Genomic DNA, 14,416 nt, shown 5'->3' on the forward strand with positions numbered 1-14,416 from the left:
GCGGGTCACCCTGAAGAGGGCGGCCGGGCGGTTATCTGATGACGCGATGAGTGAGGAATAGTAGTTAGTCCTAGTCACCCTCATCGCCACTAGGTAGGACCTAACATGTATCCTTACCTGTGTTCGAGCGGATTCAGTTCGGCTGGCCCTCCAATATCTCAGGGGCTGCCCCAAAGAAGAGGGAGTCAAGCTCTTCTCCAAAGCGCCTGAAGGCAGGACAAGAAGCAACGGATGGAAACTGATCAAGGAGAGAAGCAACCTAGAACTAAGGAGAAACTTCCTGACAGTGAGAACAATTAACCAGTGGAACGACCTGCCTCCAGAAGCGGTGAATGCTCCAACACTGGAGGTTTTTAAGAAGAGACTGGACAGCCATTTGTCTGGAATGGTATAGGGCAGGGGTCTTCCAACTTGGCCCTTTTATGACTTGTGGACTTGTGCACGCTGGCTGAGGAATTCTGGGAGTTGAAGTCCACAAGTCATAAAAGGGCCAAGTTTGAAGACCCCTGGTCTAGGGTTTCCTGCTTGAGCAGAGGATTGGACTAGATCAGGGCTGTCAAACCCGTGATGTCACGTGACGTGTCATGACCTATCACGACTTTTTTTCCATTGTTGGCAATGGGGAGGGCGCGGTTTTGGCAGTTTGACCCCCATGGACTAGATGACCTCCAAGGCCCTCTCCAACTTTATTATTATTATTATCTATGAAAGTATTTTTTGTTTTTTTCCCACGTGGCTCAGTGTACAGGAAGTCCTCGCTTTATGACCAGAACTGAGCCCAACATTTGGGAAGCTGGACCTCGGTCGAGTGAGTTTTGCCCCCTTCCCGCGGTTGTTAAATGAATCCTGCAGTTGTTGAGTTAGCAACACGGTTGTTAAGGGACCCTTGACCTTCTCCGTTGACTTGGCTGGTTCGCAGAAGGTCGCCAAAGTGGATCGCGTGATCCCGGGACGGCGGGACCGTCGTAAATAGGAGTCGGTTGCCGATCGCCTCGAGTTTGGATCGTGTCGCTGTGGGGACGCTGCAGCAAAGGTCGTAACTCTGAAAAGCGCCCATAAAGTCCCTTTTTTCCAGGACGTTGTAACTTGGAACGGTCACTAAGTTGAACGGTCGTAAGTTGAGGATTACCTGTACATCCTTTAATTTACAAGCCTGACCAGGGGAAGGATTTCCCTCAATAAGCCAGGTGCTCGTTAACGCCAGTCCCGTCTGATTGTCTGACCCCTTTTGCCCCGATCGTTAAGCCAATCCCTGCAGTGAAGGGAATCGCTCTGGTCGTTAAGCGAATCACTTGGTCATTAAGCGAAACCAGCTTCCCCTATTGACTCGGCTTGTGGGAAGCCAGCTGGGAAATTTGCCAACGGCGATCAAGTGACTCTGGGATGCTGGCAACGGTCGTGAATACGTGGGCCTGAATTTTGATCCCGTGAGTTATGAGGATGCTGCGATGGTCATAAGTGTGAATAACGGTCGTCAGTCCCTTTTTGACGGCCGTTATAAGGTTGGTCGTGGAATGAATGATTGTAAGTTGAGGACCCTTTGCATGTGGAGGTTACAGGTAGTACTAGATGACCTCCAAGGTCCCTTCCAACTTTGTTATTCTTCAGTCAATCAGAATAGAGCGGGAAGGGACCTCGGAGGTCATCTAGTCCAACCCCCTGCTCAGGCAGGAGACCCTATACCGGGGGTGTCAAACTGCCAGCCTGCGGGCTGGACACATCGTGCAGAAGCCGTACCCACCCCATTGCCGGCAATGGAAAAACAGTCCCGATACGTCGCACGATGTAGGGAATAGAATAGAATAGAATAGAATAATGGAATGTAGAATAGAATAGAATAGAATAGAATAGAATAGAATAGAATAGAATAGAATAGAATAATGGAATGTAGAATAGAATAGAATAGAATAGAATAGAATAGAATAGAATAGAATAGAATAGAATAGAATAGAATAGAATAGAATAATGGAATGTAGAATAGAATAGAATAGAATAGAATTACAGAACAGAACAGAATAGAATAGAATAGAATAGAATAGAATAGAATAGAATAGAATAGAGCAGAGCTGGAAGGGACCTTGGAGGTCTTCTAGTCCAGCCCCCCGCTCAAGCAGGAGAACCTATACCATCTCAGATATGTGACTGTCCAGTCTCTTCTTAAAAACTTCCAGTGATGGAGCACCCACAACTTCTGGTGGCAAGCTGTTCCACTGGTTAATTGTCCTCACTGTCAGGAAATTTCTCCTTAGTTCCAGGTTGCTTCTCTCCTGGATTAGTTTCCATCCGTTGCTTCATCTCCTGCCTTCTGGTGCTTTGGAGAATAAGTGGACCCCCTCCTCTTTGGGGCAGCCCCTCAAATACTGGAACGCTGCTATCATGTCTCCCCCCCCCCCAGTCCTTCTTTTCTCTGGACTGGCCATATCCAATTCCTGCCATCGTTCTTCATGTGTTTTAGTCTCCAGTTCCTTAATCATCTTCTTAGTTGCTCTTCTTTGCACTTTTCCCAAAATCTCCACATCTTTTTTTGTAACGTGGGGACCAAAACTGGATGCAGGATTCCAGGTGTGGCCTTACTAAGGATTTATAAAAACCTGATTTTGATTCTAGGCCTCTGTTTATGCAGCCCAGGATTGTATTGGCTTTTTGGGCTGCCGCCGCACACGGCTGGCTCATGGTTTAAGTGATCGTCCGCCAGGACTCCAAGGTCCATCTCACAGTTGGTGTTTTTGAGCCAGTTTTTTCGCCTAATCTATAATTGTCCCTTTGGTTTTTCCTGCCTAGGTGTGACCGTTTGTAGTTGTAATGCAGGGGTCTTCAAACCTGGCCACTTGAAGACTTGTGGACTTCAACTCCCAGAATTCCTCAGCCAGCTTTGAAGTCCACAAGTCATGAAAGGGCCAAGTTTGAAGACCCCCTGACTTATATGGTCCATGCCGGCTGAGGAATTCTGGGAGCTGAAGTCCACAGGTCATCAAAGGGCCAAGTTTGAAGACCCCCTGGCTTATATGGTCCATGCTGGCTGAGGAATTCTGGAAGTCCACAGGTCATAAAAGGGCCAAGTTTGAAGACCCCTGACTTATATGGTCCATGCCGGCTGAGGAATTCTGGGAGCTGAAGTCCACAGGTCATCAAAGGGCCAAGTTTGAAGACCCCCTGGCTTATATGGTCCATGCTGGCTGAGGAATTCTGGAAGTCCACAGGTCATAAAAGGGCCAAGTTTGAAGACCCCTGACTTATATGGTCCATGCTGGCTAAGGAATTCTGGGAGTTGAAGTCCACAAGTCACCAAAGGGCCAAGTTTGAAGACACCTGTTATAACAGCACTGAAAAAAATGACTTCTGAGCGTTTTTCGCACTTACCACCATCTCAGCCTCCCCATTATCATGTAATTTACATTCGGACGCTTGACAACGAGTTCGTATTTACGACGGTCGCCGCGTCCCGGGGTCACGTGATCTCCTTGTGCGACCTTCTGACAAGCAAAGTCAGTGGGGGAAGCCAGATTCACAACAACTGTATTATTAACAACTGCCGTGATTCGCTTCACAAGCGTGGCAAGGAAGGTCGTGAAATGGAGCAAAACTCACTCAAGTGTCTCACTTAGCAACGGAAATGTTGGGCTCCAATGTGGTCGTAAGTTGAGGACTCCCTGTCCTCGCTTCTTGATTGCAGGAAGAGCTTGTGAGATCAGCTGTGACCCAGTTAACAACCTCTGTTGTTTTTTAGCAACAGAAGTTCTGAATTCTTCGTAAATTGGAGGACTATCTGTCGAGAGTCGTTCTTTGAAATGCCAGCATCCTAGAGAAAGATCTTAGATGCAACAAGTAGTTACTACTCCTGAAAGTAGTAATAATTGCAAGAAAACTTGGGTTTTAGAATTGAGGAGTCAGCTTGGAACTCGGCACGATAAAAACATTCTTTGAAAAATCTATTCTGGCAGACTCTCAAGTGCGACTAAATAATTCACAGATGTTCTCCGTACCAAACACACCCCTGTTTTTTTTTCCCCTTTTTGGAGTCGAGCAGTATTATGCAAATTGCAAAAAAAAAAAAACCTAGTAAGCAAAATTTTTTAAAAAAAGAATAGTTCAGGTACAAACTAAAAGAAAAAGAATGGTAGCCAAATGTCGTTATATCCACGCTATTTATTCTCTGCAGATTTTTTCTCTATAGGTTTGCAATCCATCTTTCGTATCTTATCACATTTACACCCTGCTTGTTGCTCATTAATCACGTGAAGTGTTAATACCACTTTACAAGGCCTTGGTAAGGCCACACTTGGAATACAGCATCCAGTTTGGGTCACCACGATGTAAAAAAGATGTTGAGACTCTAGAAAGAGTGCAGAGAAGAGCAACAAAGATGATCAGGGGACTGGAGGCTAAAACATATTAAGAATGGTTGCTGGAATTGGGGATGTCTCATTTAATGAAAAGAAGGGGGGACATGATAGCAGTCTTCCAGTATCTCAGGGACTGCCCCAAAGAAGAGGGAGTCAAGCTATTCTCCAAAGCGCCCGAAGGCAGGACAAGAAGCAACGGATGGAAACTAACCAAGGAAAGAAGCAACCTAGAACTAAGGAGAAATTTCCTGACAGTTAGAACAATTAACCAGTGGGACTACCTGCCTCCAGAAGCAGTGAATGCTCCAACACTGGAAGTTTTTAAGAAGAGACTGGACAGCCATTTTTCCAAATTTCCTGCCTGAGCAGGGGGTTGGACTAGATGACCTCCAAGGTCCCTTCCAACTTTATTGTTGTTAAATGAATTGTGCCCTATTTTACGACCTGTCTTGCCACCGTCGTCAAGTGAGTCCCTGCAGCTGTTAAGCTGGTCACCCGGTCGTTAAGCGAATCTGGCTTTCCCCATTGGCTTTGCTCGTCGGAAGGTCGCCAAAGGGGATCGCGTGACTCTGGGGCTCTGCGACGGTCATAAATAGGAGCGTACGAATTTTGATCACGTGAGCACAGGGGTGCATGAGTGGGGGAAATGGTCGTATGTTACTTTTTTTTTAGCACTGTTGTAACTTCGAACGGTCACTAAAGGAACTTTTGTAAGTCGAGGATTACCTGTATTAAAAAAAAATAAAAATAAAATTACGGTCGCTAAAAGAACTGTTGTAAGTCGAGGCTTTCCTGTATTTCAAAAAAACCAATTAAAATTGAATTGCATTCCAAAATCTTTTAGGGCTTGCCTCTTACGCTGTCTGTGCTGCTTTAGCTTCTCGTCTTAAACTCTTTGCAGGAAAGAACTTTTCTTACTAACAGCTTTAATCTTCCGTCTTTCCAAGGACATCCAGAGTAGCTTAACAGAAGAAACTCAGACCTTCGTCTTATCGCTCTTTTAAAATGTGAAAAATTTCTTTTTGGTTTGTTTGTTTGGTTGGTTGGTTGGTTCGTTATTGCCTTTGCCTTTTTTTTTTTTGAGTTTGTATTTTAACTTTTGAATGAAATAAAACGTTTATTTTAAAAAAAAAGAAAAGCGAAGGAAAGCACATTTGGCCTCCGTCAGCGGGAATTATAATTCCTGCGAAATCAGCCTTCAAATCGCGTCTGGCTGCCTGCCTGCCTGCCTACCGCCTTCCAATTAGGGTTTTGTCTCCAGGTGACTAGTCCCTGCAGTTTTCCTGGCAAAGTTTTTCCAGAAGAGGTTTGCCATTGCCTCCTTCCTGGGGCGGAGAGAAAGCGGCCGGCCCAAGGGGACCGGCGGCTTTGTGCCTAAGGCGGGACTAGAATTCAAGAACTCTTGGTTTCTAGTCTCGTCTCTTTACCCCCTACAGCTAGTCCTCGCTTAGCGACTATACGAAGTTATGACGGACCCCCAAAGGTTTTTGTGACTTGGTTTCAAAGTTCCGGCTGTCACACACACACACATAACTGAGCCCCAAATTTGTTGCTCAGCAATACAATTGTTAAGTGACTTTTACCCCCATTTTACGACCTTCTTTGCCAAAGTTGTTAAGTGAATCACTGCAGCTGTTAAGTTAGCAACACGGTTGTTAAGTGGATCTGGCGTCCCCCCATTGATTTGGCTCGTCAGAAGGTCGCAAAGGGGGGGGTCACATGACCCCAGGACACTGCAAACCGTCATAAGTGCAAGTCAGTTGCCAAGCGTCTGAATTTTGTTCACGTGACCCCTGGAGAAGCTGCAACGGTCGCAAGTGTGAAAAACGGTCGCTTTTTTCAGTGCCGTAACTTTGAACGGTCACTAAACGAACTGCCGTAAGTCGAGGACTACCTATATTGACTCGGCTTGCTCAGTTTCGTTTAGCGACCGCCACGTTCGCTTTATCACCGGGCCACTCGCTTCGCAACTGCCCTCCAAAAACCGTAAAATCGACTTGGCTGCGTGGCTGCTTGGACTTACGACGGCCACGCCCCGCCGCAGACATTCCAGACTCCATTATGGTCGTTAAGGCGAGGACTACCTGTACGCTTAAACTTAAACAATCTACATGAGGCAGAAACATTGAAATGCAGATGTTTTGAAATTGCTGACGATACATGTTGAAACCCCGGTCTGCCCTTTTTCCCCAGAGGGAATGTCTGTCAATCCACATCGGTCAGGCGGGAGTCCAAATGGGGAACGCCTGCTGGGAACTTTACTGCCTGGAGCACGGGATTCAGGCGGATGGCACCATCCCGGGCACCCCGGCCCCTCCGAAGAGCGAGACCGAGCAAGTGGATTCCTCTTTCGAGACCTTCTTTTGTGAGACGGCCTCCGGGAAGCACGTGCCACGGGCGGTCTTCGTGGATCTGGAGCCCACCGTCATCGGTAAGGTACCTCTGTTTTCCCCAAAAGTAAGCCCTACCCCGAAAATAAGCCCTAGTTTGGGGGCAAGGCGCACACCTAAAAATCAAGATAGGGTAGGAGTGTGGATTTGCCCTTCGTACCCACTTATCATTGCAGTCTGCCTCTCCTCGCTAGCCCACTTCTTCTTCTGTGGCGTCTTCTGCAGCTGGGCCTGCATTTCTGGAAAGGCCACCGCAGCTGAGAATTGAGCTATGGATTGAATCCAGAGCTCGGTCCTCGGCTGCAGAGGCCTTCCAGAGAGGCCTGACTGTGAAATGCAGACCCGAATGCAGCTGCAGAACTTCAGCCCCAGAAGAAGTGGACCGGATGGGTGGTGCTGTCGGTGCTGGAGGTGAGTAAAAAAAAGACACACACACACAAAAATAAGACCTGGTGCCTCTTTTGGAGGTGAAAAAAAAGGGGGGGGGAACCTGGTCTTATTTTCCGAGAAACACGGTACTTGGCCAACATTTCTTAGGAGGAGGAGGAGGAGGAGGAGGAGGAGGAGGAGGAGGAGGAGGAGGAAGAAGAAGAAGAAGAAGAAGAAGAAGAAGAAGAAGAAGAAGAAGAAGAAGAAGAAGAAGAAGAAGAAGAAGAAGAAGAAGAAGAAGAAGAAGAAGAAGAAGAAGAAGAAGAAGAAGAACTACTACTACTACTACTACTACTACTATTGAGGTTCTTCTAAGAAGGGTTAGGTTAGAATATAAGACTCCTAGGACTGGAAGCGACCTTGGAGATCTTTATTGAACTTCAGCAGTTGTGGCTGCTCCATGCCTTGAGGTTTTCCAGAAGAGCTTTACACCATCCTAGGCAAAGGGCTGTCCAGTCTCTTCTTAAAAACTTCCAGTGTTGGAGCATCCACAACTTCTGGAGGCAGGTTGTTCCACTGGTTAATCGTTCTGACTATCAGAAAATTCCTCCTTAGTTCCAGGTTGCTTCTCTCCTTGATGAGTTTCCATCCGTTGCTTCTCGTCCTGCCTTCAGGGGCTTTGGAGACCAGCTTGACTCCCTCTTCTTTGGGGCAGCCCCTCAAATACTGGAGGACTGCTATCAGGAACAGAATAATAGAATGGCAGAGTTGGAAGGGACCTTGGAGGTCATCTAGTCCAGCCCCCTGCTCGAGCAGGAGGCCCTCTACCATTTCAGACAAATGGCTGTCCAGTCTCTTCTTAACAACCTCCAGTGAAGGAGCACCCACAATTTCTAGAGGCAGGTTGTTCCACTGGTTAATTGTTCTCACTGTCAGGAAGTTTCTCCTTAGTTCTAGGTTGCTTCTCTCCTTGATGAGTTTCCACCCGTTGCTTCTCGTCCTGCCTTCAGGCGCTTTGGAGAATAGCTTGACTCCCTCTTCTTTGGGGCAGCCCCTGAAGTACTTCAAGATAGCTATCATGTCCCCCCTCCCCAGTCCTTCTGTTCGACAGGCTAGAGATACCTTCTGTGTAGCCCACGTTAGATAGCCAAGCTTGCCTGCCCTCAACCATTTCTTTTGCCCCCTTCGTCCCCCAAAACACGAAGTCTCTTTTTCGGCTCCCGTGAAAACGATTGTGCCCTTTCCGTGACAAAAGAGGGAAGCGGTCTTCTTGTTTAGACTTCCTGGCTTCAATCAACAATGGTGAGGTTTCCTGTCGGGGCCTATCACGCTCTGAGCAGGGTCCGGTCTGAGTAGCTTGAGAGATTAGTGAAGGAGGGCCAGCCCGGCTCTCAGCAGCCACCAAACAGTTGCAGGAAATGCAAAGGGGTATTATTGTACATGGCCTGGAGCATCTTTTTGACACCACAAGCTTCATTTTTTAAATAAATAAATACACCACAGCTGCTGCTGTGTATCCCTGGACTGCAGCTTTCCTGGTGCCTTCAAAAACAAATTTTCCTGCCGAAATCTATTTATCCATCGCTGTCTTTAGGAAGCTTTTTGGCGACATGTTTCTTTCTTTCTTTAATAAAATGTACGTATTAAACTTCGTAAAATTTAATCTCATTTATGAAAAGAAGAAACAGGGGAGACATGGTAGCAGTATTCCAGTATCTGAGGGGTGCCCCAAAGAAGAGGGGGGTCGCGTTATTCTCCAAAGCACCAGAGGGAAGGATGAGAAACAACGGTTGGAAGCTGACCGAGGAGAGAAGCAACCTGGAATTAAGGAGAAACTTCCTGAGAGTGAGGACAATTAACCAGTGGAACAGCTTGCCACCAGAAGTCGTGGAAGCTCCATCCCTGGAGATTGTTAAGAAGAGGCTAGATAGTCACCTGTCTGAGATGGTAGAGGTTTTCCTGCTTGAGCAGAGGGCTGGACTAGAAGACCTCCAAGGCCCCTCCCAGCTCCATTCTCTTCTAAATTCAATGCTATTTATTTATTTATCGAATAGCATGCCTTCTCAATGAAAACTGGAGAGGAGATTGGTAACCCAAACATTGGGGGGGGGGGGGATTAAGTCATCTCCCCCCAGTGTTGACCTGCAGGAAGCCCCCTGATGCGATACACAACGTTGATACAATCTCCCGAAAGTTCTCGGAAAATCTGAACGGCGGCACAATCTGAGCCCTATTGGACCCACTGGTTAGAAAAATGGCAATTTCACGTCATCAAAAGAACAGCTACAAATCTGATGTGAACGCAACAAAAAGGTTGGGAAAGATTGGGAAGGGGAAAAAACCCAATCTACAAAACCGATAGAATATTTGTAGCTGAGGGCTGAATGGTGGCGTCCCCGGTGCTCTCTGCGCTTCGTTGGTTCCTGCAGACGTTTCACGACCCAGCTAGGGAACACCATCAGTTCTGGAAGGGAGTGGAGTTTGTGGAGAGCAGGAGAAGGAGAAGGGGAGGGGGAGGAGGACTGTGGGGCCCTTGATGGTCTCTGAGCTGGGTTGTTTTCTTGCAGACGTTTCATGAACCATCTAGGTAACATCAACGGATAGAAGCCTTCAAGCACAGGTCTTCTAGCACTGAGGATGTTACCTAGTTGGGTCATGAAACGTCTGCAAGGAAACAACCCAGCTCAGACAGCACCCAGGACCCCACAGTCCTCCTCCTCCTCCTCCTCCTCCTCCTCCTTCCACAAACCCCCTCCCTTCTAGCACTGACTGTATCACCTAGTTGGGTCATGAAACGTCTGCAAGGAAACAACCCAGCTCAGAGAGCACGGAGGACCCCACAGTCCTCCTCCTCCTCCTTCCACAAACTGCAGTCCCTTCTAGCACTGATGATATTACCTAGTTGGGTCATGAAACGTCTGCAAGGAAACAACCAAGCTCAGAGAGCACCCAGGACCCCGCAGATCTCCTCCTCTTCCTCCTCCCCCTCCTCCTCCTCCTCCTCCACAAATCCCACTCCCTTCTAGCACTGATGATATTACCTAGTTGGGTCATGAAACGTCTGCAAGGAAACAAGCAAGCTCAGAGAGCACCCAGGACCCCACAGTCCTCCTTCTTTCAGCAAACCCCCTCCCTTCTAGCACTGACTGTATCACCTAGTTGGGTCATGAAATGTCTGCAAGAAAACCACCCAGCTCAGAGGGCACCACGGACCCCACAGTCCTCCTCCTCCTCCTCCTCCTCCTCCTCCTCCTCCTCCTCCTCCCACAAACTGCAGTCCCTTCTAGCACTGATGACATCACCTAGTCGGTTCATGAAACGTCCAGAAGGAGACCACCCAGCTCAGAGGGCGCCCAGCCCCCCCCCCTTCCACCGGAGAGGCCCTCTGCAGTATCTTCCTTCTGTTAACCTTTCCAAATCAACCGGCATTTTCACAAGGGGAGTTTAGGCCCGTCAGCTAATCTTCCCTCTCTTGGCAGACGAGATCCGCACAGGGACCTACCACTCCCTCTTCCACCCGGAGCAGCTGATCAGCGGCAAAGAAGACGCTGCCAACAACTACGCCCGGGGCCACTACACCATTGGCAAGGAAATCATCGACACCGTCCTGGGCAGGATCCGCAAAATGGCAAGTGGCCAGGGCATTTCCCCCCTTAGTGACCGCAATTTTGGAGCTTCTGGACTTCAACTCCCAGAATTCCCTGCCCAGTTAGAGCAGGTTTCCCAACCTTGGCAACTTTAGAGCTTCTGGACTTCAACTCCCAGAATTCCCTGCCCAGTTAGAGCGGGTTTCCCAACTTTGGCAACTTTAGAGCTTCTGGACTTCAACTCCCAGAATTCCCGAGCCGGAGCGGAATTTCCTTAGCAAATGGGATCCATAACCAGCTTCTGCTGCCTCAAATCCCATTGGGGAGATGGTCCATTGGCATGCATGCATGACTGGAAAACTGCAGATAGTCCTCTATTTACAACAATTCATTTAGTGGCCATTTGAAGTAGCAGCGGCCCTGGGAAAAGGTGGCTTGTGACCATTTTTTCACACTTACGACCATGGCCGCATCCCCAGGGGCACGTGATCGAAACTCGGGCGCTTGGCAAACGGTTCACATTTATGACCGGGGGGGTGTCACGTGACCTTCCCCTTTTCACGAACTTCTGAGGAGCAAAGTCAAGGGGAGGGAAGCTGGATTCACTTAACAACCGTGTTGCTCAATTAATAGCTGCAGGGATTCACTTAACCACTGTGGCAAAGGAGGTCGTAAAATGGGGCAAGAATCACTTAACAACTGTCTCAGCAACAGACATTTTGGGCTCAACCGTGGTCATAAGTCAAAGATTACCTGTATATTCTCTCTCTCTCTCTCTTTCTCTTTCTGTTTCTCTCTCTCTGTTTCTCTCTCTCACTCTTTCTCTCACTCTTTCTGTTTCTCTCTCTCTCTCTGTTTCTCTCTCTCTTTCTGTTTCTCTCTCTCTCTCTTTCTCTTTCTCTCTCTGTTTCTCTCTCTCTCTCTCTTTCTCTCTCTCTCTCTTTCTCTCTCTCTCTCTCTCTCTCTCTCTCTCTCTCTCTCTCTCTCTCTCTCTCTCTCTCTCTCTCTCTCTCTCTCTCTTTCTCTCTCTCTTTCTCTCTCTCTTTCTCTTTCTCTCTCTCTCTTTCTCTTTCTCTCTCTGTTTCTCTCTCTCTCTCTTTCTCTCACTCTTTCTGTTTCTCTCTCTCTCTCTCTCTCTCTCTGTTTCTCTGTTTCCATCTCTCTCTTTCTGTTTCTCTCTCTGTTTCTCTTTCTCTGTTTCTCTCTCTTTCTGTTTCTCTTTCTCTTTCTCACTGTTTCTCTTTCTGTTTCTCTTTGTTTCTCTCTTTCTTTCTCTTTCTCTTTCTCTGTTTTCTCTCTCTTTTTCTTTCTCTTTCTCTGTTTCTCTTTCTGTTTCTCCGTTTCTCTTTCTTTCTCTTTCTCTCACTCTTTCTCTTTCTCTCTGTTTCTCTCTGTTTCCCTCTCACTCTCTTTCTGTTTCTCTTTCTGTTTCTCTCTTTCTTTCTGTTTCTTTTTCTCTTTCTCACTGTTTTTCTTTGTTTCTCTTTCTCTTTCTTTCGCTCTTTCTTTCTCTTTCTGTTTTCTCTCTTTCTCTTTCTCTCTGTTTCTCTTTCTCTCTGTTTCTCTTTCTGTTTCTCCGTTTCTCTTTGTTTCTGTTTCTCTCACTCTTTCTCTCTCTGTCTCTTTCTTTCTTTCTCTGTTTTTCTCTTTCTCTCTCACTCTCTTTCTGTTTCTCTTTGTTTGTTTCTCTTTCTTTCTCTCACTCTCTTTCTCTTTCTGTTTCTCTCTTTCTCTTTCTTTCTCTCTCACTCTTTTTCTGTTTCTCTCTCTCTCTCACCCACACCCACACACCCACACCCACACACAGAAGGAGAGTGTTGTGTGATCCCCTTTTGCGACCTTCTGACAAGCCAAATCAACGGGGGGGGAGCCAGATTCCCTTAACAACCGTGCCGCTGACTTAACTCCTGCAGCGATTCCCGTAACAACGGTGGCAAGGGAGATCATAAAAGGGGGCAAAGCTCGCTTAACGAAGGCCTCGCTTAGTAGCAAAACCCGGGGCTCCCTTGCGCTCACAAGTCAAGGTCGTACGTTTGGTGGGCCAGCTTCGTTGTCTGGGCCAAGCCTGGCTGTCTTGGGATGCCAGCGGACGGCCCCGGTAACCCCCTTTCTCTCGCCACTCCAGGCTGACCAGTGCAGTGGTCTCCAAGGGTTCCTGGTCTTCCACAGCTTCGGTGGCGGGACGGGCTCGGGCTTCACCTCTCTCCTGATGGAACGACTCTCCGTGGAGTACAGCAAGAAGTCCAAGCTGGAGTTCTCCGTGTATCCCGCCCCCCAGGTCTCCACCGCCGTGGTGGAGCCTTACAACTCCATCCTGACCACCCACACCACCCTGGAGCACTCGGACTGCTCCTTCATGGTGGACAACGAAGCCATCTACGACATCTGCAACCGGAACCTGGACATCGAACGTCCAACCTACACCAACCTCAACCGGCTGATCGGGCAGATTGTCTCTTCGGTGACGGCTTCCCTGAGATTTAACGGCGCCCTGAACGTCGACCTGATCGAGTTCCAGACCAACCTGGTGCCCTACCCCAGAATCCACTTCCCCTTGACCACCTACGCCCCCATCATCTCGGCCGAAAAGGCCTACCACGAGCAGCTCTCCGTGCCGGAGATCACCAACGCCTGCTTTGAGTTTGCCAACCAGATGGTCAAGTGCGACCCCCGCCGGGGCAAGTACATGGCCTGCTGCCTCTTGTACCGGGGAGACGTGGTGCCGAAGGACGTCAACGCGGCCATCGCCGCCATCAAGACCCGGCGCTCCATCCAGTTCGTCGACTGGTGCCCGACCGGCTTCAAGGTGGGCATCAACTACCAGCCGCCCACCGTGGTGCCCGGCGGAGACCTGGCCAAGGTGCAGCGGGCCGTCTGCATGCTCAGCAACACCACGGCAATCGCCGAGGCCTGGGCCCGGCTGGACCACAAGTTTGACCTCATGTACGCCAAGCGGGCCTTCGTCCACTGGTACGTGGGGGAAGGCATGGAGGAAGGGGAGTTTGCCGAAGCTCGGGAAGACCTGGCGGCTCTGGAGAAGGATTACGAAGAGGTCGGGCGGGATTACGCCGATGGAGAGGAAGAGGAGGCAGAGGAAGATTTTTAGAATAAAAGCGCAGGCCAAAATCTGTGTGCGCCACCAAGCCGAGGTCAAAAATAAAACAAAAAAAAGGACGTTCTATCACCCGGCCGAAAAATATCCATTGTTTAGCATAAGGTAGGCAACCTGGGCTCTTTTATGACTGGTGGACTTCAACTCCCAGAATTCCTGAGCCAGCCATGCTGAGGGGAAAGGGAGAGGTTTCCAAGCTGAGCCAGGCTGGCTCAGGAATTCTGGGAGTTGAAGTCCACGAGTCATAAAAGAGCCAAGGTTGCCTGCCCTAGGCCTAGGCCGCTTTATGACTCGTGGACTTCAACTCCCAGAATTCCTGAGCCAGCCATGCTGAGGGGAAAGGGAGAAGTTTCCAAGCTGAGTCCTGCTGGCTCAGGAATTCTGGGAGTTGAAGTCCACCAGTCGTAAAAGAGCCAAGGTTGCCTACCCCTGGCCTAAGTCCTCCTGTTCCAAGCGGTGAGCCTCCTAGGCCAGGGGTAGGCAACCTTGGCTCTTTTATGACTCGTGGACTTCAACTCCCAGAATTCCTGAGCCAGCCTGGCTCAGCTTGGAAACCTCTCCCTTTCCCCTCAGCATGGCTGGCTCAGGAATTCTGGGAGTTGAAGTCCACCAGTC

At 48.7% G+C, this 14,416-nt stretch overlaps 1 protein-coding gene across 1 annotated transcript; it reads left to right on the forward strand.

Annotated features, from left to right (window-relative positions):
- Positions 1 to 6,542: 6,542 nt before the first annotated feature.
- On the forward strand, positions 6,543 to 13,834 carry LOC107289986 (tubulin alpha-3 chain). The gene is made up of 3 exons (XM_015818823.1): positions 6,543 to 6,774; positions 10,582 to 10,730; positions 12,815 to 13,834. The coding sequence occupies exons 1-3, from the start codon at positions 6,579 to 6,581 to the stop codon at positions 13,793 to 13,795; spliced, it is 1,326 nt and encodes a 441-aa protein (XP_015674309.1). The 5' UTR covers positions 6,543 to 6,578; the 3' UTR covers positions 13,796 to 13,834.
- Positions 13,835 to 14,416: the final 582 nt, after the last annotated feature.

This window comes from Protobothrops mucrosquamatus, unplaced genomic scaffold, assembly GCF_001527695.2.
Source record: "Protobothrops mucrosquamatus isolate PMUCROS unplaced genomic scaffold, P.Mucros_1.0 scaffold_142, whole genome shotgun sequence".
Lineage (NCBI taxonomy): Eukaryota > Metazoa > Chordata > Lepidosauria > Squamata > Viperidae > Protobothrops > Protobothrops mucrosquamatus.